Source organism: Dromaius novaehollandiae, chromosome 7 (genome assembly GCF_036370855.1).
Source record: "Dromaius novaehollandiae isolate bDroNov1 chromosome 7, bDroNov1.hap1, whole genome shotgun sequence".
In the NCBI taxonomy this organism is placed as follows: domain Eukaryota; kingdom Metazoa; phylum Chordata; class Aves; order Casuariiformes; family Dromaiidae; genus Dromaius; species Dromaius novaehollandiae.
The window spans coordinates 35,516,959-35,541,000 of NC_088104.1; the positions used below are offsets into that span (position 1 = coordinate 35,516,959).

The following is a 24,042-nucleotide window of genomic DNA, read 5'->3' on the forward strand; positions in this document are numbered from 1 at the left end:
GCAAAGCACAGGAGAAAACACGTACAACATGATGATGACAGAGCAGAGATCATGCTGAATAATTCCTAAAACAAAGAAACTATACAGTTGGAACAAAGTGCTGCATTTCCCCTGGGCAAACGCTACCTTATGTGCTTACAAGGAAGAAGGGCATACCCATACTATGAGGAGGAGAAACGAGTAGGAAGTATTTTCTGTCTTGAGTGAAGAATGTGTCTACACCAACACCGTTAATATACGTATGGACTGTTTCTCATCAATAAAGTGACAGTATCAACAGCTAAAGAAAGTTTTAAAATTAAACTAAAATTCTTCAGTATAGTCCCTCAATTGGAAGATGAGCAAAGGTTTATTTCAACTCTTTCAAGCTATACCAAAAGCAAATACTGAAGCACAAGTTAAGTTTCAGATATATAGCCCTTAGATATATAGCCCTTACTGAAGAATAACAAAACAGCATGCACAGCTCTGTCAAAAAACTGTCAGATATTAAAAACTAGTGATCTACATTCTGAATTTTCAGCAGTGTATTACAGAAGTAAAACAGCCCCTGGTAGGAGGGGAGGGCATCTTCTCTAGAAGAAAATTTGTACAATACAAAGTTCTCCCCCAGGAGAACACCTTACCACTATACTTACCCAAAATAAAGAACAGCCATCTGACAAAGAAAACTTATCAGTACTCCTCTTATATAAATGAGTCTTCAGCCTACGTAGTTCTTTGCCAGAGAAGGAGCTCATAGCCATTACCTTACAGCAAAGAATTCTAAGAACTGAGTAGTGATTGTGATCACCCATTCCTTACAGTTCTTACTGTGCAACAGTCCTGGCAGATTTTGCTTGTCAAAAATCAGTATCAGCCCAATCACCCAACCAGCAAAACCCTCTTTATCCTGTAGAATCTGTGAGGACAGTCTTTCTAAGAGTCTAGATTTAAGGCCCTGCCTGGCAACTGTAAGTGGCATGCTATCATTTGAGAGAGAAATTTCCATTCAGCTTGTTCCTAGATAAATAATTTTTTCCAAGCAATGATGTGAAGAACACATTAAAAGAGACAAAAGAACCAAAGACCATCTATTTCTTAGGATATTTCCATTGGTATGTATTTACTTCCCCTAGCAACTATTCTAAGCGTATGCCATGCACAGCATTAATGCAGTGCAAGACCGGGCACATTTCGGTTAAAAATTTATATTCATAATCACACTTACATACATAGCATACAAATGTAAGTGAAAATACATACGAGGAATCCCTATTTGTTGTTTTCTTATTGCTGGACCAATATTCAATTTCTTATCCTTATAATTAAGCTTTTCAGCCTAGAATAAAAAAAAAAAAAAAAGGCATTCAGTATTTGTATCTTCTGCATATATCTAGGCATCCGAGAAATGAAAATCAAAAGTAGATAAGCCAGCTAGCAGGTTTCACCCCTCCCCTGCCTTTTACTTGCAGTGTACCTCAAAAAAAACCCCCAAACAAACAAAAAAACTGGAATAGCCCCTTTTCTATCCTAACCTTAGATTTCATGTAATCAAAAGTAATCATTAGTAATTTCAAATATTGCTTACTCCAAATGGAGCCTCCTGACTAACAATGGATAACTATAATTGTTTTACATTTGTCCTCAAGCAATCATGTATTTAGTGCTTTTATAAAAGCTTATGTGTAACACACATACAAACAATTTCAAGTATAAAGATTAAATTTAATTTGTCATGATTGTGACATATTTTACAAAAGATGACAGCAACAAATAATTATACGGAAAGGACCAGATTATAAGGACTGAATGTAGAAATATTCATATTCTGTTAGGACTGCCTTGAAACTTACTTGCATCCAGGCTAACAAAATATAAAAGCAGGCTATAACAAATATACCAGTAAAGTTAAAGTACAGCAGAAGAACTAAACAGTAAAACTACATTCTCTTCTAATCCTTTTGCATGTAACAGAAACCGAATGTCATGTACAACCTGTAAATAAAACAAAAATCTTGCCTTTGTTTTTAAACTCAAAATAAGCACACGACTTGCTAATATAATGGAAAGAAAGAGGGCAAATAAGGGGTTTTTTTTAGCTGTCAAAATCTCTTTAATACTGCTTTGTAAAACCTAAAAGGATAAGGTCTGCTTCCATGAATAGTTACATAAGAGAGAACGTATGCAAAACACTACCATATTACAGTGTTTTCAGTAGGGAGATAATTTATGACTTCAACTTTAAGAGGAATATAGAAAGAAATACAATTAGAAATCTCATCCAACAAAAGGACAATAGTTAGATAATCAAAATACTTTCTTCGTTTGGGCCCAATTTAGCAAAATATTTAAACACCTGTGTGTAAAGCAAAGTCCCACCCTCGGGATTAAAAATTAGGAAGAGGCTAAACTATTGTGTTGAATTTGGGTCTTCATAAAAAAGTATTAACTAGGGCAAACATACCTACCTGATACACACAGAGCAACCCTTTGAAAGATATGCACATTTCAGTCAAACCGCTTCCCAACACAGGCTATAAGAAGACCCTTCCCAACACAATTCTTTTCACTGATCTGATCCATCAGAATTTAGATTGCCTTTATATACATACATACCTATATATATATATATATGATTCTCAGTTAAGAGAAATATCTAATCTCTATGGACTTTCAAACATTTAATACAGCACTGCATGAGAAATTACAAGTGATTCTAGAGAAAATGGGGATTAATAGGAAAAGTTGTGAAGGGAAGAGGTAGCATTAGAAGTGATAGTATCTGGCTGGAAAGAGGATGCTGGTGAAACTCCTCAAGGTCTGTTCTTGAGACTTATCCAATTTAATACTTTCATCACAGACTGCAACATAAAACAAGAAAATTCTGAAGAAACTACCAACAATACAAAAGTAGGAGGCAAAAATCAATGCAAAGAATGATCAGAGTATCATCCAAAAAGTACAGGATGACCTTGAAGACGCGAGTAATGTAAACGAGATGAAATTCAACACTACAAAATGGAAGATCATTCATTTCAAGCAGAATAAATTATTAAAAGTTGGGAACTCATCAACTGAAAATGTCTGAGAGAGAGAGACCTAGATACTAATTGATTGTAGAATGAATATGAGATAGCAGTATGATGCATTGGTGAAAAAGGTGATACAATGGTAGGATGTCTAAGTCAGGATACTTTCAGTAGATAAAAAAAAGTATTAGTATCATTGAATGAGGCACCAATAAGGCTTCACATGCAAGAGCCTTCCAGTCACAATAGAGGAAAAATGCTAAACCTTTTTCAAAATGGTCCTCACAATCACTGGTACTCTCCTAATTCACAGATAAGACTGACAAGAAAAACTGATGAAGAAATACAGGTGACTTGGGAAGTTCTCTCCTATTTTCCTTCTCTATTCTTCTAGCTCCATAGAACCATATTTTTTAAAAGCACTCATGAAGATTTCATTTTAAAATGTCCCAACTTTTAATTTTTTATTTATTTTAAGATGTGAAATTTCAACGCTGGCTCAATTTTTCAACATTCTGAACAGCTTTACTTTTGGGAAAGGACAATTTACAAGTTTTGGGTACTATTTTCCAGTCTTTTTTCCTCCAGATAGCTTCATGTATATAAATAGGTCCTGACTGATAGACCTATCCAATCAATTCCAATCAGGCCATGGAATGCAGATTTTCAAAAATGAAGAACCGAAGAGCTAAACTATGTCCCCGTCTCAGGACAGGTTCTAGAAAGAACATTAAGACACTAATCTAGCTAAGTGTAGAAGCAACAATTGCGTGACGCAAAACGAACTTCACTGTTTAAGATTTCTCAAGTGAATCTAATTATTCCTGAGGAGAGTAACGTCAGCTCTCACAATCAAACATGTCAGAATAAAAGACAGCAGTCATCTTTCCCAACTCCCCACAAAATCTTTGCAGTGATGAATTTTCTACTGAAACAAACTAAAGCAATTGTGAAGGATAAAGAGGAATTAGCATGCACTAGAACAACTACTTTACGCAGTATGTAAAGGATGAGAAAGCAAAGAATGTTTGTCAAAGCCTAGAGCTCAACTATGAAGTAGCAAGTCCCTTCTCTAGTTCCAGAAGATCTCAGCATAAATCCTCTCTTTGGATGAAGAAGGCATAATGACCAACCTTACCTGATCTTCAAATCCAATCTGGCAAACAAAGGACCAAGCTACTCAGTGTCTAACGTGAAATGAAGTATTTAATTTAAGAGATAATCGTAACAGGAAACACTACTTACCTCTTGTAAAATCTTTTGTGCATCTTCTTGGGTTTCGAAAGTGATGAAGCCATACCTAAATAAAAATTATAGGAGCTAAGCCTCTGGAGTTTGTATTTTCATATTTATGTTGCCTATTAATACTTATATATTGTACAAATGACACTAAAAAAGTAAACTGATGGAAAAAAATCAGTTATTTAAAAATAAAGACTGTAAAAGCAACTGCAATCCTAACTTCACATCCTTGTTATAATCTGCCTTCTGATATGTTTAAGTACCTGATCATGTACTATTGTTCCCATGCAGTGAATGAGTAGCTCAGTTAAACAGCTACTCAAAATGTTCTGTATTATCTTCACGATCCAGTGTATGTCTGTATGTCTTTAATTCCTTCATTTCTATTAGACAAAGAGATATATTGATCCAAGGCTCTCATTAGTTATGGGTGTCCAAGATGAGACACTTAGAATATAATTCTTTTATTATACAGTACTTCATATCTTCACAGCACAGCTCCCATCAACTTCAGTGATATCTGTGAATGCTCCACAGTTCCACAAATACTACCCAGTATATTAAATTGGGTTCTCAGAGAAAGCAGCAGTGCAGAGATAGTGTTCATCTGCAAATTATTCCTGCATATGACATGATTAGCATTAAACAAGAGTACTGTGGTGCACTCAAGGACAAAGTAGTCTTACGCCTTATGACATAGCATGTGTCTTTCACCATATCCCTTCTAACTGCTGCAAAAAATCAAACAGGCTATTCCTATGTTGAACTCCTACTGCACCCAAACCCCTCAATTCATTCCTGGGAAAATTTATGCCAATGAATGTGGTAGTAAATTGAAAAATAGAAGTGTTTAATAAAAACAGATAATCTATTATTCCATTAAGAGTGAGATTAACACATACCTACAAAAAATCTGAGAGTTCTTCAAAATTAGCTTTAACTTCCTAAATTTCAACAAACCTTTCACAAAACCTTTTAATGATTTTGTGTGCATGATTTCTTAGGTTTGTGTGCTCATTTCTTAGGGTCAGACTACAGGAGCTACCAAAAAGGCCTCTGTCATTCCAGCCTGCAGATCAGATTTCGCAATTCATGCTATCCTTCCTTGTGAGCATTTTCATGTCCATTTTAGTATACAGATTCAGTAACACTCTGACCAGCTATACTATTAAACCTCTGAGTCTTTGCTATATTGCCTTCTCTAACCAAATCTGGAAACCTTTCCACATCCAAAGACCACAGAAGTTAGTTTCCTAACTTGGGCTCTCACCTACAAAGACTTTCCATTCTATATGCTATGTGGACAATAAATTAATAGATGTAATTACACAGAAACTGAGGAATAAATTTTGTAAATCACTTGTCAAACATAACCTATCAAGCTTGTGCTTGAATTTCAGTTAAAAAAAAGAATCACTGAAAGCATTTATTTTCTGACACCTTTACTGCAAAGTGCCTGTTGGCAACCATGACTGTGTAATAACTGGATATTCTTGGACTATTTTGTTGTATGGATGTATATACTGTAAGTCTCAAATACTGTTTTGAATTTAGCAAAAGGGTTTAGCAAGGGCTTGGGCACACAACTGGGACCAGGATTAATGGTCGTGGGAACATGCCATGTAGGTACACTCTGTGAAGGTAAAACCTGCAGCTCAGGGTGCAATTTACTGATACAAATTAACTGCTGCCAGCACTAAAATTATGAGATACAGACATCATGCATGAGCTTTCTGCTCTGAGGAGCTCTTCTGAACTAAGAGAACATACTTTAAAGGTAAAAGTTCTCATGCACATTCCTTTCTGTTTCAATTCTCTTTCCATTAGATTTCTGTTACAGTACTGTTCCCTATACTGCTCACTTTCCTTCACCATTTCCTGGGTTCTAACAGTGACCTTATTCCCCAACCAGCCTTAATCTTTCTCCAGATTTACTCTTTGGCCTTTCTCTCTTCTCATTATTTATTCCCAGTCTTAGTCTCCTTCTCCTTCATTCTCAGATTTGTCCCCTGTGTTCGTGTCCCCAAAATCTTCACACGAAGTAATCCCAATTCTTCCTCTGTATTCCACCACAATCACGTCTCTCACCTCTTCTTCCATTCTCAGACATCTTTCCACACTGGCTCTCAGAAGTAAAAACATGTATTTTAAATACTGACATTACCCTTCTGGGATTATCTGTTTAAGTTATTATTGCTATTAAAAAAAAATATATCAGGAAGGACCATTAACATTTTTCCTAGTTACACAAAGCTTTATCTTACATAATAATGATATAACTATACAGTTTTACGATTAGGCAAGTTAAAAAGGCATTTATATGTAGATGTTTAAGAGCAGATTTTTGCATGTACAGAATAATTGGGACTATCAATGACATAATAATATTCTGAACTATGAAAGTCTTATTCAATTTACTACAGTCAGTCAATTTTCTGTTATATTTTCAATTTCTACAACATGCTTACTCTACTATACCAACCCCTTTGATACTCCAGCTCTGTCATTTACTATCTTCACCTCTTTCACACAGCCATACTGGGCAAAAAACTTCCTTAGGTCATTTTCATTAGTCTAGTGAAGTAAATCAAGAGAAAAAAAGAAAAAATGTTGGTTTGCATAGTCAATCAACGAATACACTTTGAATACAGTTTTCCACAAACTAATTATAATCCTTGATGCAATTTGTGTGGAAGAAAAGAATGAGCATGTTCATATGTCACAGCAAGGGAACAAGAAAACAACCTCACTTTTTAATTCTTCCATTTTCATATTCAGCAATAATGCTAGAAACTCACTAAAATAATAAAATTTGTATGCTAGTGGATTTAGATAACAACTATTCCTTTACAGGTAAGATTACAGAACCGAGTTAGCTGTATCTGAATTTTAGTTTCTATAAATGATATACTAGAACACAGTTTACAATATGAAGCACATCGCTGTAATGTTCTCAAGCTTCAAAACAGCAGAGTACGTAGGCTTCTACGAAGAATTTGCACAGGTCACACAAAAAGAAAATAATTAAATCACAGAGACTTAGTCAGTAAGTCTGTGCCAAACACTGTGATCCTTCTATCTAAAGTATGTTAAATGTAAGACCCTGCATACACATACATACACACACACACACACACACACACAGAGAGAGAGAGGGAGAGAACCCCATACAGAAGCCCCCATCACAAATCAGGCAAGAAGAGGTGCTTTTAATGGAGAATGAGCTGAATGCCCTTGGAGGAAACTGTTCCTGATGTAAGCACCCAAAGCAAATGCACAGCTGGACTACGTGAATACTCCTCTCCCCTCTGTGAACTAGTTTTCCCTAACAACGCTTAGCGTGGTGTTTAGGGCACCATATTCTTGAATACCACACCATGGATTTTAATGTTCTGTTCTGCATGGTCCTTTTTTAATACTATAGCTAATGCTGGAAGGAAGCATGCTGATGTGCATGGATCTCTATATGCCTCAAGCAACTTCTATATTCATCTACATGTTTCACTGTTTTAAGGAAGTATACCAGAAACACTGCTGTACTTCTAAGTAGCTTATTTTTTATTGTTTTTAAATGTATGTATACAATTCAGCAAAATCTTCTCTTGTGCATCCAAGGCTTATCTGCCTTATCTGAATTTGAGAAGCAAGAAGGGTTAAAAAAACACCACTACAAACCAAATGAACCAAACAAAATCCCCTCAAATGCTGCAAGCTCTTAGTCCAAAAGAAAGCACTGTTGGTAGAAGACTCTGTAATTTCCCTTACTGATCCCAATTTCCATTGTAACATTAGAAAATACACACCCGCTCTGAAAGTATGGGGAGTAACAACAAACATGAGTGGATCTGAACAGGCAAAATGTACTTCAGTGTTTCATTAAAGCTCAGTAATCATCTCTTCTCCTTGGAAACTGCCTGCACCAGTCCCCAAGCAACTATCAACCATGGAAAAGTTAAAAAATACTGAATGGAGTCCAGAACTACTCTCCTAAATGGACAATCATGCTTGACACCTAAACAGAATTGTGAAGGGTTCTCTAAATAAGAGGCCGGATGCTTTCTGTCACAAATAGGAATCATTGCTACGGTGCTGAGCCAAACTGAAGTGTCTGGCAAAATGGTAAAAGAGATAAAAGACTGAAAACCAGACTGCTTTTGGGGAAGAAGTGTCTACTTTTCTTTCTTTCTCACTCTCTCCTTTCTTTCTTTCTCACTCTCTCGCACATGCACACAAACACTCTATAATCTAGTTTTGAACTTTTTTCAGCTAACTTGAACAAGATCCTTTGGAGAAAAATACAGAAAAAAAAAAACAACAATGCTCTTTGGCCATCAGATTTCTGGCAAAAAGCAATCCAAGACTGACAGATACATATCCTACATTTGAACAAAAACTTAAGACATCTGAGTTGTAATAAATGGAAAGGTAGCTAAAATGACTACAGAGGTTTCATCTCTTCTGTTTCCTTCCCTAATGAAATTATCTTCTTCAAGTTTATAGATACAAACACACATGCTTCACACCTGTGTCTCTAAAATTACAAAGAAGATTCTTAACAGATTTTGACCTTCTAGCAACTGAACCAGAAAGTTAAGAGAACCCTCAGAATGCACAGTAAATGTAACGATTAACAAGAATACTAACACATTATGCAAAATAACGTTTCAACCTTTTTAACTGCAGCGAAGACAAAACAGAGTGACACAGGTCTTTTTACAGCTCTAGTAACTTGCTTACTATTAACACAAGGAGATACTGTGCCTCTTTACTAAAGCCCAAATACACCGAAGACCTTGTAGAACAGCTCTTGATCTATGAAAACCTCCATTTGAATTGCCTCAGCCAAATAAGCCAGATGATCCTGGAAGTTCTTGTATTTATGTAAGACAGTCTGAGTAAATTGTAATCCTTTCTCCTCTTCATCTGAGTCAGTGCTCAAAAGATCCTCAGCCTAGGAGGATTAAGGCAGAGAAGATATTGTTGGTGGGCACAAAGGAACAGCTAAGCGGACCAAAAACATTTTGTAAAAGTCAGAGACTTTAAACTCATTATCTAAAGCTGTAAGAAAGAAAAGTGAGAGTAGCTGGTGTAAAGGTCTGGTGCATATCTCACTACAAATGTTCAAAATGACTGAAGAATGTAAGAATGGCCCACTATTTGCTGCTATTTTACGTTTTTAGAACATATGAAAAGCCACATACAGTCTAAGAGTTAAGATCAGTACTAGCAAATTGTCCAGAGAAACTTTAGTATTTAAAACAAATATTTACTTTTAAGAAAAATTTCTATGAAAAGTGAAGAATACACACTTTTTAGCTTCTTCTTTGCACGAACAGAAAGAAAAGTGATGGACAAACCAAAGCTACTGATATTTTTTATGTATGCAATCTATAAATGTGTTTATAGCTTATTAAATTACACTAAATGCTATACATAATAAAGAAATTCTATGTATGTTGCTACTAGACCTGCTTATCACAAAGGATTTCTTTGAAAAGAATAAACATTTCGAAAGAACTGGCATATCAGTAAATTCTAGCAGCTTGGGGTACAAACAGTCAACTTAGCGGCAAAATTAGGTAAATCAAGATTTAAAGCTTTATTCTCTGCTATCAATTGAAACATTACAGTGAAAGCCACTTATCGCCTGAACAAACACACATATGATCATTTGTGTCTCGCATTGTTCCTATTGAAATTTACAGTTATAAAATATCAGTTAGAAGCAGAATTAGTAAAAAAGATACCTTAAAATCAATTCCTCCTACAAAGATGCGATTAGGAATAACTGTTCCAAACCTTGGGGCACTGGTTGGATTGTTTAAAGGCACTGGTGACACAGTGTTGGGAGATGGAGACAGAGATTCTGTTTGCGTCTGATTTGTGGCCTGTTAATTGAAAGAAAATATTTTCAAAGATATTTTCAATACCTTACATAATATAAGCCATTAAATAAAAAAAAAATTCTAAATAGAAAACATACGGCATTTTTGGGGAAGCAAGCAAATGCTGTACAGCTGTGAACATTAACCACATTTATTTTTATTCATTATCCACTTCAGCAAGGCATTTAAATATGAGCTTAGTTTTAAGCATTTCAGTAACTTTTTGAATAAGAATACTCACCGTTTGCACAGCCTGAAATTTGACTCATTTTTTAACACCATTCTGAATTAGGTGTTTAGGGCCCAATCCCCAATTCTTCATTTTATTTTTATGCTTGCACAGCACCCTGCTGTATGAAGCCAAAATTATGACTTCTATTTCAGATTAAATTATAGCTATTAGCAGTCACTTTAAGCCTATATGGAAAGGTTCTTCTAAGTCAAATACAATTGGGCAGCTCAAACATTTTGAATATACATCTCCAAACATACATCTATAAAATTCTGTTTGCTGCAGCAGGTAAGGCTTGATTTTCTGCGCACTGAGCACCGATAAGTGCATCACACAAAACCAACAAGGGGGCAGGAGCTCCTTACATCTGACCAGAAATGCAGTGGAGGACTAGTCCTCCAATTCAGTAGACTCACTTGGTCCACACGCAGAGCACAAAGTGACCCTAAAGGAAATTCTCTCTGCAAAAGATGAACCAAATGCTCTTGCCCCAGTAGGGGAAAGGAATGCAGCACGTTTGGAACTTCATGAAAATATTAGTGAAGTCTGCCTGATGTTTTAACTTTCACCATGCTTACATCTATGAACCACGAATATTATATTTCCTTGGAAAAATCTTTTCAGAACAGACTACTTATACTGCCCTTAGGCAGTCAACCCTAACTTTGAGACAACAGCTGCAAAGCAGCCACCCAGTACTGGACACTGACTTCTCTAACCAAAATTGCAGTAGAGGCTTCAAGACCATTTTTGCTGCACACAAGTAAACTTTCAAGTTTACTTGGATTCTGTACTGGAAGAGAAAGAGTAAATTTGTTCTCAAATGTGATTTTACTCTGCACAACTTTGCTACCTGCTTAACAACCTGAAATAGTATTTTCCATGAAAAATAAAAAAACACTTTCCACCATGTGTATGAAACCAGCCAATCCTTTCTCCTCCTTCCCCTTCCCATACCAATTCTGGACAGCAGTACTCCAGACAGTACAACTAAGGAAGGAGCCAAAGTGAAAGACAACAAGCTGGTATGAGCTACAGATACAAGATTAATAGTAAGCACAATAATAAAAGATAGAATTAAGAATCTGGAGCTCTTGGGCTCCTTTACTGCATTTGAAAGGATTCTATGTTTTTTCCTACCACAGCACAATTGCTAAAATTTGTAGCTGAGAAGCAAAAGACAAGAGACATGAAAGCATGTTTTAAAATTAGAAAGCTACTACATCTAATACAAACTTCTTTCCACTTCATGCAGTATCCTATCTTCTGGTTTCCACAGGAAACTCTGCGAAAGTTTTCCACAGGAAACTAAAACAGAAATTTAAGTCTTCTTAAATGGGTCTTCTCACAGAATCTCACATTCATTTACACTGTTTTACTTTCCAGTTTTATCTGTCTCATTTATTCACAAGACAGCACCTTGCTCTTGTGAGCAGCATTTTCTGATCTCTGCTTTTAAGCATTCCTGGATAAAAACAAGTCCCTTATCTTTGGGAGAACACACACAAAAATGAAGGCTTAAGGCAGACAGTTACAGTGCAGGGAGAAAGGGAAAGATCAACTATGATAAGAAAGGTTAGGAAAAAAAGTTGTCTTTTTGTTTGCCCTTCTAGAATTATTTGATATTTCCATAGCTACTTGAGAATTAGTCTTATTAACTATGGTTAATTTTTGATATCATTGTTTTTGGATACCTAAAAGACCATAGGTCTAGCTTAGTCCACACCAGTTTAGTTTTGGGAAAGAAAATTCCTTCCAAATTTACTAAAACGTGCACATTTGGGGCAGATGAAAAATACAAATCTTTAACCTCAACTATTCAATAGAAAGTATGTTTCCTCCTGCAGGGAATACTATCCCACAGTAATTAAAAGCACAAAGTCAAGAATATTAAGCTTCTTAATGTGAATGAAACACTGTGTTTCAATATAAAAAGATAATTATTTAATAAATAACTAAATCCTCTAAGCTAGCAGCAGGCTGGTCCTGTACCTGCTACCAAATGAAGTGTTCAGCTTCTCCATCTAGAGGAATGAGTTAGTAACCACAAGAACAGAACGGATAGGACCTTGTGCTGAAGAAACATTTACCTGAGTGAGTTCACTAAATCTTTCTAAAATTAAACTTCATTGTTTTGATAAAGCTTTTGGGGAGATGACATCAAAGTAACAACTCCCAATTCTCTGGGACTCGAGCAATCTAGTCTTTCTGCCACGCTTGGGTTTTGAATAACAGCCGGCTGGTTCTTAATTTAACAGTCTTATCAACAGATAACCACAACTTCTATCTAGATAACCTCTAGATAACCAAGAAGAATGGAGAAGACTTCTCTGGTAACTTTAAATTGCCTTCTGAGAAGATGCAGAACAGTGCTTCTCACCTACCCTCTTGTTTAATACTCATTTAAAGTCTAAAGGAGTCTGCAACGTGTACAGAGGCTGAAGTAAACCAATATACTGATACAGCAAAAGTTTAAGCCTCTTCCACCAGCCTAGCTGAGGTGTTGCTGACAAAATGACAGATTCAATGTGAAAAACATAGCTGATGCAGTAAGGAACATTGAACTGATGGGTGTTTTACTTAGAGGGCCTATTTCATCTATCCATCCACCGCTCTTTGGGTTCCTAGGCAACAACAATGACTTATACTATTTCCTTTCCCATCTGTGACTAGCTATGATGTTTTTAGATGATACAAATCTTGTCACAACACTAAGCCAATTAAATACACTGAGGAAAGGCTAAATTTGATGGATATTCAACAGTCAATGAGCCTAAGAAGAAATAATGTAAACAGCAATATATATATACCTAGATAGAGGGAGATACCACGAACTGCGGACTACAGTGGCTCCAAATCTGTCTCTGTGTACCAGTAAAGACTCTGACACTACAGCTTATAAATCTTCACTGGTTGTGACGATCATTCACAAACTAACCTGGCACAAACTAGGCAAGTCTAACCTACTACCATAAATTATTCCCAGCATCTACAGATTCAAGAAAGGATAATTTAAAGGCCTCATCCAAAAATTCTAAAATAACATTTGGCTTGCTTTCTAAAATCTGTTTACAATTTCAAACAGCATACAATGTTCTGTTCGGGAGTGATCATCTTTCTCTGTGCAAAAATTATATTAAATCTGAATCCCATAATAAGGGACATAACATAAATCCTGCATTAGAGCAACCATACTGCGTCAAACCAAAGACCCATGTGGTCCACTGAATTTTGACACCAGTGAAAAACCAGATGCCTATGGAAAAAAGTAAGAACAGGGCACACACAGAATTGTGTGAAGTATTCTGAATTATCCTTGCAACTTCCAGCTGCATGTGGCTCTGGCACTCCTGTGTAAAAAACTCACAACTACTAGCATGTGACAAAAGATTAGAAAAAACAAGTACCATTCATTGAGGGTTAAGTGATTTTGCATCTTTTGGACTAGTAATGAACAAAACTTGGTAACTTCAGCAATAACTGTCTAACCTGAAGAAAAAAAGCATTTTACATTTTAACGTAGAGTATTTCTTTCTACACCTAATCTCTGTTGTCGCAATGGCACCTTGCAAGCGAGAGACTCTCTCACAACCAGGTCCAAATCCAGTAAGATAACCAGCATCATAATACAAAATTTTAAATACTTAGAGTGCATGAACTTCCTCTCGAACTCAGATCCTGGTGATCTACTTGTATCACAAGTACAATATTCCTCAGAAAGTCATTTGCATTGCCTGTGGTACGCAGGCACAAACTTCGCCATTAATATCCTCAGCCCCTTGTTATGGGAGCGCTGTGTGCCTCACACTATCTGCACTGAGCTTAGTCTTTCCTATGACTTTTCGGTCTCCTGCAAAGTTCAGAAAGGAAAAAAAATTCAAAAAAAATATTAAAATATATTAAGTTCACCAGTCTCAAGTAGATAGCAGTAACGTGGAAAATACAGCGTCCTACCCTCCGCTTGCCACCAACTCTCTCTTTACAAGCTATTTCAGTATTGAGAAACAGGGAGAGCTCCCTTAAACGCTCTCTGGATCTTGTTTTGGCCGCACTGGATGTGTCAACTTGCATGCCAAGAGCAATCATAAACCCACAGTCCCGACAGCTTTGGAAGAAAAAGTCTACTGCAGAGAACAACTCTGATGATGACGAAGCAAGCTACTTTCTTCATCTCTTAAAACAGAAACACCATTTTATTTCTGCAATTATCTGGAAATTGTCTTTAGAAATAGAGTATCAGAATTTAACTACAAAAGAAAGTAACTCTTGACACCACAGCAAAAACATATCCCTTACCTCAAAGATCTCCAATTTCACTTTCCTACATGAGTCTTAAGAGTTTTAAGTGTCTTATACAAAAAAAATAGAAGAAATGGAGAATTAAACATATCAATTATCAATTCCCCTACACAGTAATGACCAACATATTTTAAAACTTCTGTTTTGATAATTATCTTAAGTGGCATTTGCACGCTTCAATGCCACTGTAGCAGTAAGAAAACAGATAAAAAAGATCTTTGTGCTAAGGTCCTATCACTTGCCCCATCATTTGCACATTTATGTTTTTTTAAACTCACAAGTTTTCATCACCTGACTTTTTCAATATTGTATATACATAAATCCAACAAATTTACTATGCCTAACTTCGCACACTTGGCAGCTGTTCTTTCCTACCATCGACAAATTTTTGTTTTCATGCTGAATATATCCGTGGTCAGAAAACTACACGCTACAAAAACCAGGCGATTTTTTCCATCTTGTGATACACTTCTCCCTCTTTTTACGGCCAGTATCTTGTAACGCCACAAATCAGACCCCAGCGTCTCCCAGGTATTCACAGCTCTGCTTCTGCAGCTACGTGTGCCCCAAAGCGCAGCCACAGCTGCGCGGCAGCCGCCCCCCTCAGCGGCAACGGGCAGAGGCGCAGGGCCCCGACGGCGGCGGCCCCGCGGGCGAGGCGCCGGCAGCCGCGACGTCCTGAGGCGGCGCCAACCGCCCCCGCCGCCCCTCCCCCCGCCCCCCGCGCTTTTGGCGGGAAAGGCACGCCCGGCCCGGCGCTGCCCGCGGCCGCCCTCGCCTCGGCCCTGAGGGCGAGGGACGGGCCGCGGCGCGGGGACGCCCTGCCCAGCCCTGCCCCGCCGCTCCCCTCCCGCCGGGGCGGCTCCCCGCCGGGCCCCGCGGCCCCCGTTACGCCCGCCCCGCTCGGCCCGCTCCTCACCGCGCCGTCGGGCTCCATCTGGCTGCGGGCGCGGCCCCGCGGCACGTTCCCGGCACGCGTCTCGCTCCTCGGCGGCGGCGGCGGCCTCGTGCCCGGCCCGCGAGCGCCGGCGGAGCGCGAGGGGCGGGCGGCGAGAGACGATCGGGCGGGCCCGGGAAGCGGGCGGGGGCGGGGGCGAGGGCGAGCGAGCAGCCCAACCGCCGGCGCCCCGGGGAGGGGGCGGCACTGCGGGGAGAGCGGGGCGAGGCGCAGGTTGATACCAGGGTTGAGGGACGAGGCCGGCCGGAAAGTGACCCGGGAGGGACCCGGCTGCCCCCCGCCGCCCCCGCCTCGCCGGGCGCCGCCGCACGGTGCCCCCTCCCAGGGGCAGCCGGCGGGAGCCCCCGCCGCCCCCCACCCGGCACCGCCACCCCGGCGGCGCGGTCGGCCCGCGCCTCCCCGGCCGCAGCGCCGCGGCCGGGCGGCCGCTGCCCCGCCGCGGCCGGGCGCCCCCCGCCATGGCCGGCACCTGCTGGCGCTGTCACTCAGCGCCCGCCCGCCTCACCTCGGCGCCCTGCGGCGGCTGCCGGCGCGGCCGCGGGTGGTGCCCGGGCCGGCTGCCGAGGGGACCCGGGCTGGCTCTCCCTCGCAGCTGGGGGACGGTCAGCCGGAGCGTTCGTGTTGCCATTTAATGAGCAGCACGACGAACGGCTTCCCAGCTCCGCACTTCACGCAGTGGGCACGTGCAGACTGCCCCGAAAGCAGCTCCGCGGCGGAACAGCCGCGACTCGGACGCGTCGCTCACAGCCGACGGCATTGCGAGGTAGGGCTCTGCCGGCCGTTTGGTCTGATGGCCGCGGTGCTGCGCGGAGCTGCTGACGGCCACAGCTGGAAGCAGGCAGAAGTGCATGGCTGGAGCAGCTCCCCCGTGTGAGAGCTGTTTTCCAGTGATCAGACATGCATAGGCCAGGTCAGAGCCGCCTGAGGTACAATCTCGGGGTGACCACAGAGCCAATGTATCACTGGTTACTTTCCTTATTTTACCTTTTTTGGGGTGCTTTAAAATAAAAACTTAAAGGAATTTTATCTGGGTAATATCTGCAACAAAATATATTTTAGCTGAATTCATATCTTTGTGTCTTGCTTAAATCTGCTGTATACAAACTATGGAGCCAGCCTACAGCTGAGAGCACCTTCCATATAGCCTACGTCATGAAACTCCCGCTCGGTTTACACAGTCCCGGACTGTCCTTCCTTGTGCGATCCTGCACTGTTTCTTACCTGCCTGGTGTTGCTTCAGCATCTACCACTTTCTGCAATGTTATTGTTATCACAGTGAATTTAAAAACTGAATAAAAGAGACATACTGTTAATTCTGTGTCCGTAATATAGAACAGTTTAATGTTTAACTCCTAGCGATTCTTTTAGCTCTCTGAGAAAACTATGTAAGAATAAAAGCAACTTTAGCAGAGCTGATGAGATTCTTAGAAAGAAATAATTGTTATTTTTAAATACAGAATTCTGCTGAGTTGTATTCATTGACCTACTTTTATGAATATTCATCACACAGCAACAAAGCTTATCCTAAGAACAGCACTACGCTTTAATGATCGGTATAGCAGAATAGGCCAAGTCTTTCATGTGCTTCATATTACGAGTTGGGGAATTCAAAGTCAGAACAGCTGAAAGAATACAGAAATAATCAGTGACATGAGTGTATTTTGCATAGTTTTAATTGCTGGAGCTTCTACCTTACACTTCCTCCTCAGGTTACAAAACTAAATCTAGAACATCTTACATTGAAAATGAGGCAATTGTGGCAAAAATAGGATTTTTGCATATAAATGACAGAGACTGATCTATTTTTTATTCTGATGATTTTTAATCTGAAAACCTGAAAAGCCAAAACATCTACAAAGTTAATAATACTGCAAGCAGAGCTGCCAAAAAATGATGCCATGCATACAGGATTTAAATATTACAAGAAAAGTTGCGGGGCTGTCGTGGCACTGTGGGGCTGCCTCATTAAGGGACTAGCATCCTGACGTAGGAAGTCATTCTCAAAGGAAGTCAGGAGTGTGTCAGTTTTTCCTGACTCTGCATGTCAGCAACACACGCAGCATGAAGTGATCTCTCCTAGTGCTCTCTCCCACAAATTAAAAGGCAGTGCTGGACAAACACAAGAGTCCGACTGTGCTGGTTCCTGTAAGCTCTTGCCTTTTGTCCCTTCTTTATAGGGTCAGAGAGAGATCAGAGAAGAGAAAGTGAGACGTTAAACAAGGAAAGATTAACTGAAGAAAAGCAAGAGAGTAAAAGAGGGGAAAAATGATTTGGGAGGGGAAAGGCACCAAAAGGCAAGGATGATTTTATGAGTAATACATGGGTCTGGTAACAGACTACTATTTCACTGATTGATGGCTCGACCTTGGGAAAGACATGCCACCTCCTTTGCTTCTATTGCTTATCCATAAAATGCAGATAATAATGCTAGCTTACCTACCAGCATCTTAAGATCTTTTCATGGGAATAATATATTAATATATTTTTATTAGACAAGGGGAACCAGGCTGCACCTGATGAAAGATTAGTTCCTTCCTGCTCTCAATTTCATAAAAATGTCTCATAGGATGTAACTAAAAGATTGACTTCTGTCTCTGTTGCATAGAATGTGATTGTATTAAAAAACCCCTGTAATTTATAAAGATGTATGCAGTAATTTCTCTTAGGAGCTTTTGAATAGAAATACATTGTGAGCCTTATCCAGAACAACCAAAAAGATGAGAGCTCTAGGTGTTCAAGGAATTTGAGGAGACCTTCTAAGAGAGTAGCTATATAGTCTTTAGAAGCATATTATGGTAATCATCTAAATAGTACAATTGAATGAAAAAAATGTGGCCAGTGCCACGTGAAAAATGCTGAAGGAGATGACTCATTTCCGGGAAGTTTTCCATTCATTCAAATGGGTGGGTGTGTATTTCTTTGATAGGACTTTCCCCTCGTACAGGCTCTTTTCCCACACCATTCCCGTTCTCACTTTAGTTCTGCACATCTCCCTTCTAAAGGAGCACTGACGCCTTCTGTCTCCACCCCAGTTTTTTACCATTCTCTCTGCCCTTTGTCTGTGCCTTCCACTTTGTGTCTGAATGCCCTAATTATACTCTCATGCTCGTCCTCTTGTCTGTGGCCCCCTTTCCCTGTCCGACTGCCACACTGGTATTTTCTGCCTCTTTAGCCCCTGCAGCCATTTCTGTCAAGCTCTGCTTCAGCCTGTTTCCCAAGGCTCTGTCAGACTGACCAGCTACTATGCTGAGAACTGATTTCCTCATTTCTGTCACGTCTCATATTTTCCCCACCCTCAGTGATGGATGACCCAGAGGAACAGAAGACTTGGCGGTCAGTACGCTGGACTGTTCTCCCCATACTGTTTCCCTCAGGTGGTAATTGTGACTGCATAACCCAAGCATCCTCATTCAGTCCATCCTTGCAGAACATTAACACCATCGTAGATGAATTTTAGCTCAAAATGTATCAGAACAACTTGAGATACCTTTTAAATTTTAAGACGTATTTAGATTTTATAGCTTTGTTTAAAAATATTTTATTTTCCAAAAGTAGTCATCAGCATGACATAGGTTACTGGAGTCACTACATGAGACTGGCATCCTTCTGTCTCACTTCAGAGCTCAGAATATATGCATTACTTGTAAAGGAGTTTGTGTGTGTTTTGTTTTACATGTCCTCAAGGGGGAAAAAAAAATATTGGAAACGGCTGCTTACCAGTTCCACTGCTGATGGAACTTCTTGTCACAGCTAAAACATGGTATTGTTAAAAGAGTCAAAATTGGAAAAGTTCTTCCAAGTGTGGTAGCATCCATATTTGCCCATTATGAGTCAAATTTTAAAGATTATCAATCCCTTCCTAAATGTCCCTAGCAAATGAAAGAATTATACTACAAAAGCCAGATTAGTAAATATTTGTACATGTTGATATATCTCTTACCTGAGTAACAACAGATACTCCTGCTCTTGAAGTATGGAGCCCTTTGTTTAATCTGATAATTATATTATTAATATGAAAACCTAAATAAGTCTACTGAGAAATCTGATTCCTTTATGTATTATAAAAGCGTAGTACTTCAACAAGACACCATAGATATGTGTCACATGGAAATGTTAATAGATCTCCAATTAGGTGGGGGAAGAGGAAATGATCAGACTCCTGATTTACATTAACTTAGTGTGACAGACTTGATTGGTTTTTCCTCTCATTTTGCCCTACTGTGTTTCCTTTATCCAAACAAAAGATTAATGCTGAACTTGATGTTGATAAATTACATTTTTTCAATATTCTTTTGCAGTTGTCATAATACTATATTTTACATAGTTCATTGAACTGAATATAAAATTCTGCGGACAAATAAATGAGTAGAAAAGACTGTAAACAATTGACATGCACTATGAAACAAAAGTGGGGAAAAAATTACTTGCAAGGAAAAAAGTATCAAACCTTGCTTGGTTTGGAAGTATAGAGATACATGGATGTAAGTGCAATTTATTACTACCTTACACTCCCATCATGTTAAAGAGGTCTTCTTAGAAGGTAAAGAGCTACCTCATTTCCTAATTCATCTGATGGTCATCAGACAAAATGGCTCTGATTCCAGCTTTTATAACTTGATTCTTTGAATGTCATTATATTTCCAGGTACTTAGACAATGCCAAATGAAAAAAAATGAGGTAAAGAAGAATCTCACTGTAAATAGGATGTTGCTAATATGTTCCCTATACTTGGGGAAATTTTTAAGAGTCATGTTGTAATTTTCCTTACTGTGTTGTGGGTTCAGTCTTTCGAAAGGTCAGGAGCTTTTCTCTCCACTGACTTCAATGATTTGAAGGAAAATGCCACACATGAATACATTAAAAGGGCCAAACCATTTTATTGTTGTCCATTATATCTTTGCTCCCCCTCCTTTTTTGTGCAATTGGTAATTTACTCCTTACATGCATTTTTCTCACATTCAGATAAGACAGCTGCTTCTGTTTTAGCAGGTATATCACATTTATGGAGGAATTCTTGCCTGAATTACTGTGTACTTCTGTTGCTTTTGTTCTACTATCTGCTATTCAAAAATTCTCCATGTAAAAGTGAAAAGTATAACATAACATAATTGCTATTGTTTGGAAACACTATTCTGAATAGTTGAACACAGAAATAAAATAATTGCCCTTTACTTCCTCTTGTCTTTTGTATAGAAGAAATTCTATACTGTATAGAACTGTATATGGAGTATATATTGTATACACTCAATATTATTGGACATATACCATCCCACTCTCTACCTTTGTCCTGTGAATGCAGAGCTTCTGGAGTTGCAGTCCCAACTTGAAGCAATTCAGGATGGTCATGAAATGTATCAAGAAATGATGTCCTTTAACTGAGTTGAGTACCTGATAGGAGTCAAAAGAGAACAGAAACAAGATGAAGATAGCTGGGCGTAAGGAGAAAAGGATATGCTTGGTCTCTTTCTGTACATTATGATTTAAATTACTTTCCATGTTAGTTGGTTGAAATTAATATGGAATTTAATGGTGAAAATGAGAATTGCAACTGTAAAGTACCAGTTACAGAGATGAGAATAGTACATTTTGCAACCTGAGACTTTGATGTGCTATTTTAGATACTTGGTTTCTCATAGTTATTATTCAATTTTAGAGAAATAAGCCCAGCAAACTTTAATGGGCAACACAATCTAATTCTATAATTACATAGAATATTTTATCCGATCTCAAGTAACTCTATGGAGAAGGTCCTTTTCTCTGTAACTTTCTACTATTTCTTAATTGTTATTAGATAAGTAAGAAGGACAAGAACTCAAAGCACTGATCTATAAAAAGGATTGCTTATCTTTCCCCACTTGACTTAAACTGGAGTTGTTTTTTGTAACATGAAAAGATTTTTCCGTATTAATGTTTCATTTAGAATCAAGCTTTATACAATCACTTACCGTGCTTGTGTGAGTGATTAGGGAATATTTTTCCTTCCTTTTTAAAATGTTTTTTGCTACATTCGTAATTTAGCTCAATCTTCACACTCTTTCTGCATTCTGTAGAAAACAGTCTCTTACTCTGGCTTCTGTGAGCTCTGTAATAGTTTTACCTTTTGCCTTCCACTCAAATCAGGGCCTTCAAAGTATTTGGAATTTAAATTGAATTTGACTTTTCTGTAATGGCTCACAGGAAATAATTCAGTGTAAATTTTTGCCCATGTTATGGAGCTGGGGATTTACAAGACAAGAGCCACCATTTCTTCTTTTCCTCTTTTTTCTTCTCCCCCAAACCACAAACCTTTGAAAAGTGCTGTGTTCAAATACGGTTCACTGACCCTCATTGTGTATAATATCTGCTCTTAAAAAACACTTCTTGGCATCTTTGGGCATCAAGCTTGCGGAATACTTGTGGGAAAAGCCTTGCTGTCTTTTGAACTGACAGTGGCATAGCCTGAAAAGTCAATAATCTTTACCTTTTTAATCTGTCTAAATCTTGCCATTGAGTCTGAATGTACATCTGAGATTAGATGAGTTTAGAAGAGATGATAAGTGGATAGCGTTAGAGTAGGTTGTGGTAATTAAAGGAATCTTCCACGCCACAGCCTAAACAGGTGTCTTAAATGAAGATTCCTCAACACAGGTATAATCTTCACTTTAACTGTGGATTTGGCTGTAAAATTCTACATTGGAGAGTAAAACTCTCCTAGCCTTTTATTTGCAAAATGCTTCACTTTTGCTACTCCTGCTGTAAACTATAGTGGGAGTTAGCAGACTGTTAGGATTTTAACTACCAGCCTATTTAACCTCACTCAGAAAAGATAAAGTGGTTAACAATACTTTTGAATTGTATATGCTAATACTCCTACAGTGGCAAATTTCAGGAAAATAAGCTTACACAGATTAGTCAGTAGCCTTTCTTTTCCCTAGCCTTAGAATATCTCCTAACCTGCCATTAAGTAACAAGAGATTTTGCAGTAAAAGATTAAATATACTTCATCCCTGATGGAAACTATTCTAAATCTTCTTAAAATCCTGTTCAATTAACACCAGGGGAATTTAAGTTATTTTGGGGATTACATTTTGATCATAATTATATAACAAATCTTTTATTCTCTCTTTGGGATGCCTTTCTCTGATGAATTAAGAGAGATGGGCTGAATTTGCATGCATGAAAAACAACCAGACATAAATGCTTTTAACAAGTCTTCAAAGTCATCTATCTAGCAACATGTAAGTGAGGTATGAAGGACTGGGCCAAAGTCTGCCTAACTTCCATTTCAGTATAGAAAGGAGAGACTTTACAGGGTTTCTGTTTCTATCTCCCCTCGCATCTACCACCCTTTTAAGCCAGTGTAGAAGCTGTCAAAAATACTGCTTGGAAACAATGCTTCTTTTCTTAGGAAACGAGCCATCTTTGAAAAGTGGCAAATGAGGATATAGCCCTTAAGGCTCTCTCTGGGTAACCAGTCAAGCACGGGAGAGAGTGTGTGCTGTGCTCTTCTAAATACAGCAAGTACTTCTAACACTGATTTACTTGGGTGCATCTACATTGGTATTTTCTTTTGCCTTGAGAGTGCAGTTTTGAAGCAAATCTCCTGATTATCCTAACTTACCTACTTGGTTCACATCACAGAGCAATTTCAAAGTGTGTAAACTGCCGCCTTCTCAGTTAAACTAAACCAGAGGCTGTGCCCCAGGAGTGCAGCTGCTGCACTCCAGTATACATCCATGGGACTGTACCGGAGCTCTTCCCAAGTAACGCTCCCCAAATGCGTATGAGATGGATGTCAGGTCTTCAGCAGCAATGTTTTCTCTGTACAGATCCACTCATATTGTTGCTTTTCCCCACACCATTCTTGGGAGCCCCCGAAAATTCCAGGTAAGTCTTTCTTCCTCGGGTTTGGGCTACTGCATATTCCCATAGTGGTCCAGGCTGCATGCGATTAACTTGCTTGTGACCAAACCTACCTGGACAATGCAAAATTTTCCCTCATTAAGAAGAAGGTTGTGCGTCTAATAAACAAGCAGAAGGACAGCTTAGATTCCACGCTTGATACACTCACTAAATTGCCTCCAAAGTCTTGAACAGCAAAGTAAATATGAATACAGCTATTGCAGACATTGTTAACACTTTTTTTTCTGAAGTGGCGAGATTACAGACTAGAGGACTGTGATGGTAGCCTTTTAACTGGGTATTACCAAAAGACTTTCCTTCCTCAGTAAGAAGGATTCCTGGCTAACAGGTATCATTTAATACTAATGCTTCCCCAGCAGCTGCGCAGTTCATAATCCAAATGCTCCAAAAAATTGCACCTAAGTGGATGGGAACCATGCTGCCACGTACATTCGTAACCCTGAAAATACTCATTGAGTTGGGAAGGATGTGAAAGGTTATGACAGAGTACACTGGCATGAAATTATACCTGTT

General features: G+C 39.0%; 1 protein-coding gene across 6 annotated transcripts in view; it reads right to left on the reverse strand.

The window, feature by feature from the left end:
- Positions 1 to 21,372, reverse strand: part of BOLL (boule homolog, RNA binding protein) — a 41,106-nt gene extending 19,734 nt beyond the window's left edge. For 3 of the 6 annotated variants that reach the window (XM_026104331.2, XM_064515167.1, XM_026104175.2), the window contains exons 1-5: positions 20,908 to 21,368; positions 10,001 to 10,141; positions 6,736 to 6,827; positions 4,257 to 4,311; positions 1,246 to 1,321 (exon numbers count right to left, since the gene is read on the reverse strand). In XM_026104331.2, coding sequence (XP_025960116.2) covers positions 1,246 to 1,321; positions 4,257 to 4,311; positions 6,736 to 6,827; positions 10,001 to 10,141; positions 20,908 to 21,123 — 580 coding nt within the window. In that variant the 5' untranslated portion in view covers positions 21,124 to 21,368. Of the gene's footprint in view, positions 1 to 1,245; positions 1,322 to 4,256; positions 4,312 to 6,735; positions 6,828 to 10,000; positions 10,142 to 15,588; positions 15,730 to 20,907 lie in introns of those variants that run through there. The other 3 variants (XM_064515168.1, XM_064515170.1, XM_064515166.1) reach the window with 2 other exon arrangements.
- Positions 21,373 to 24,042: the final 2,670 nt, after the last annotated feature.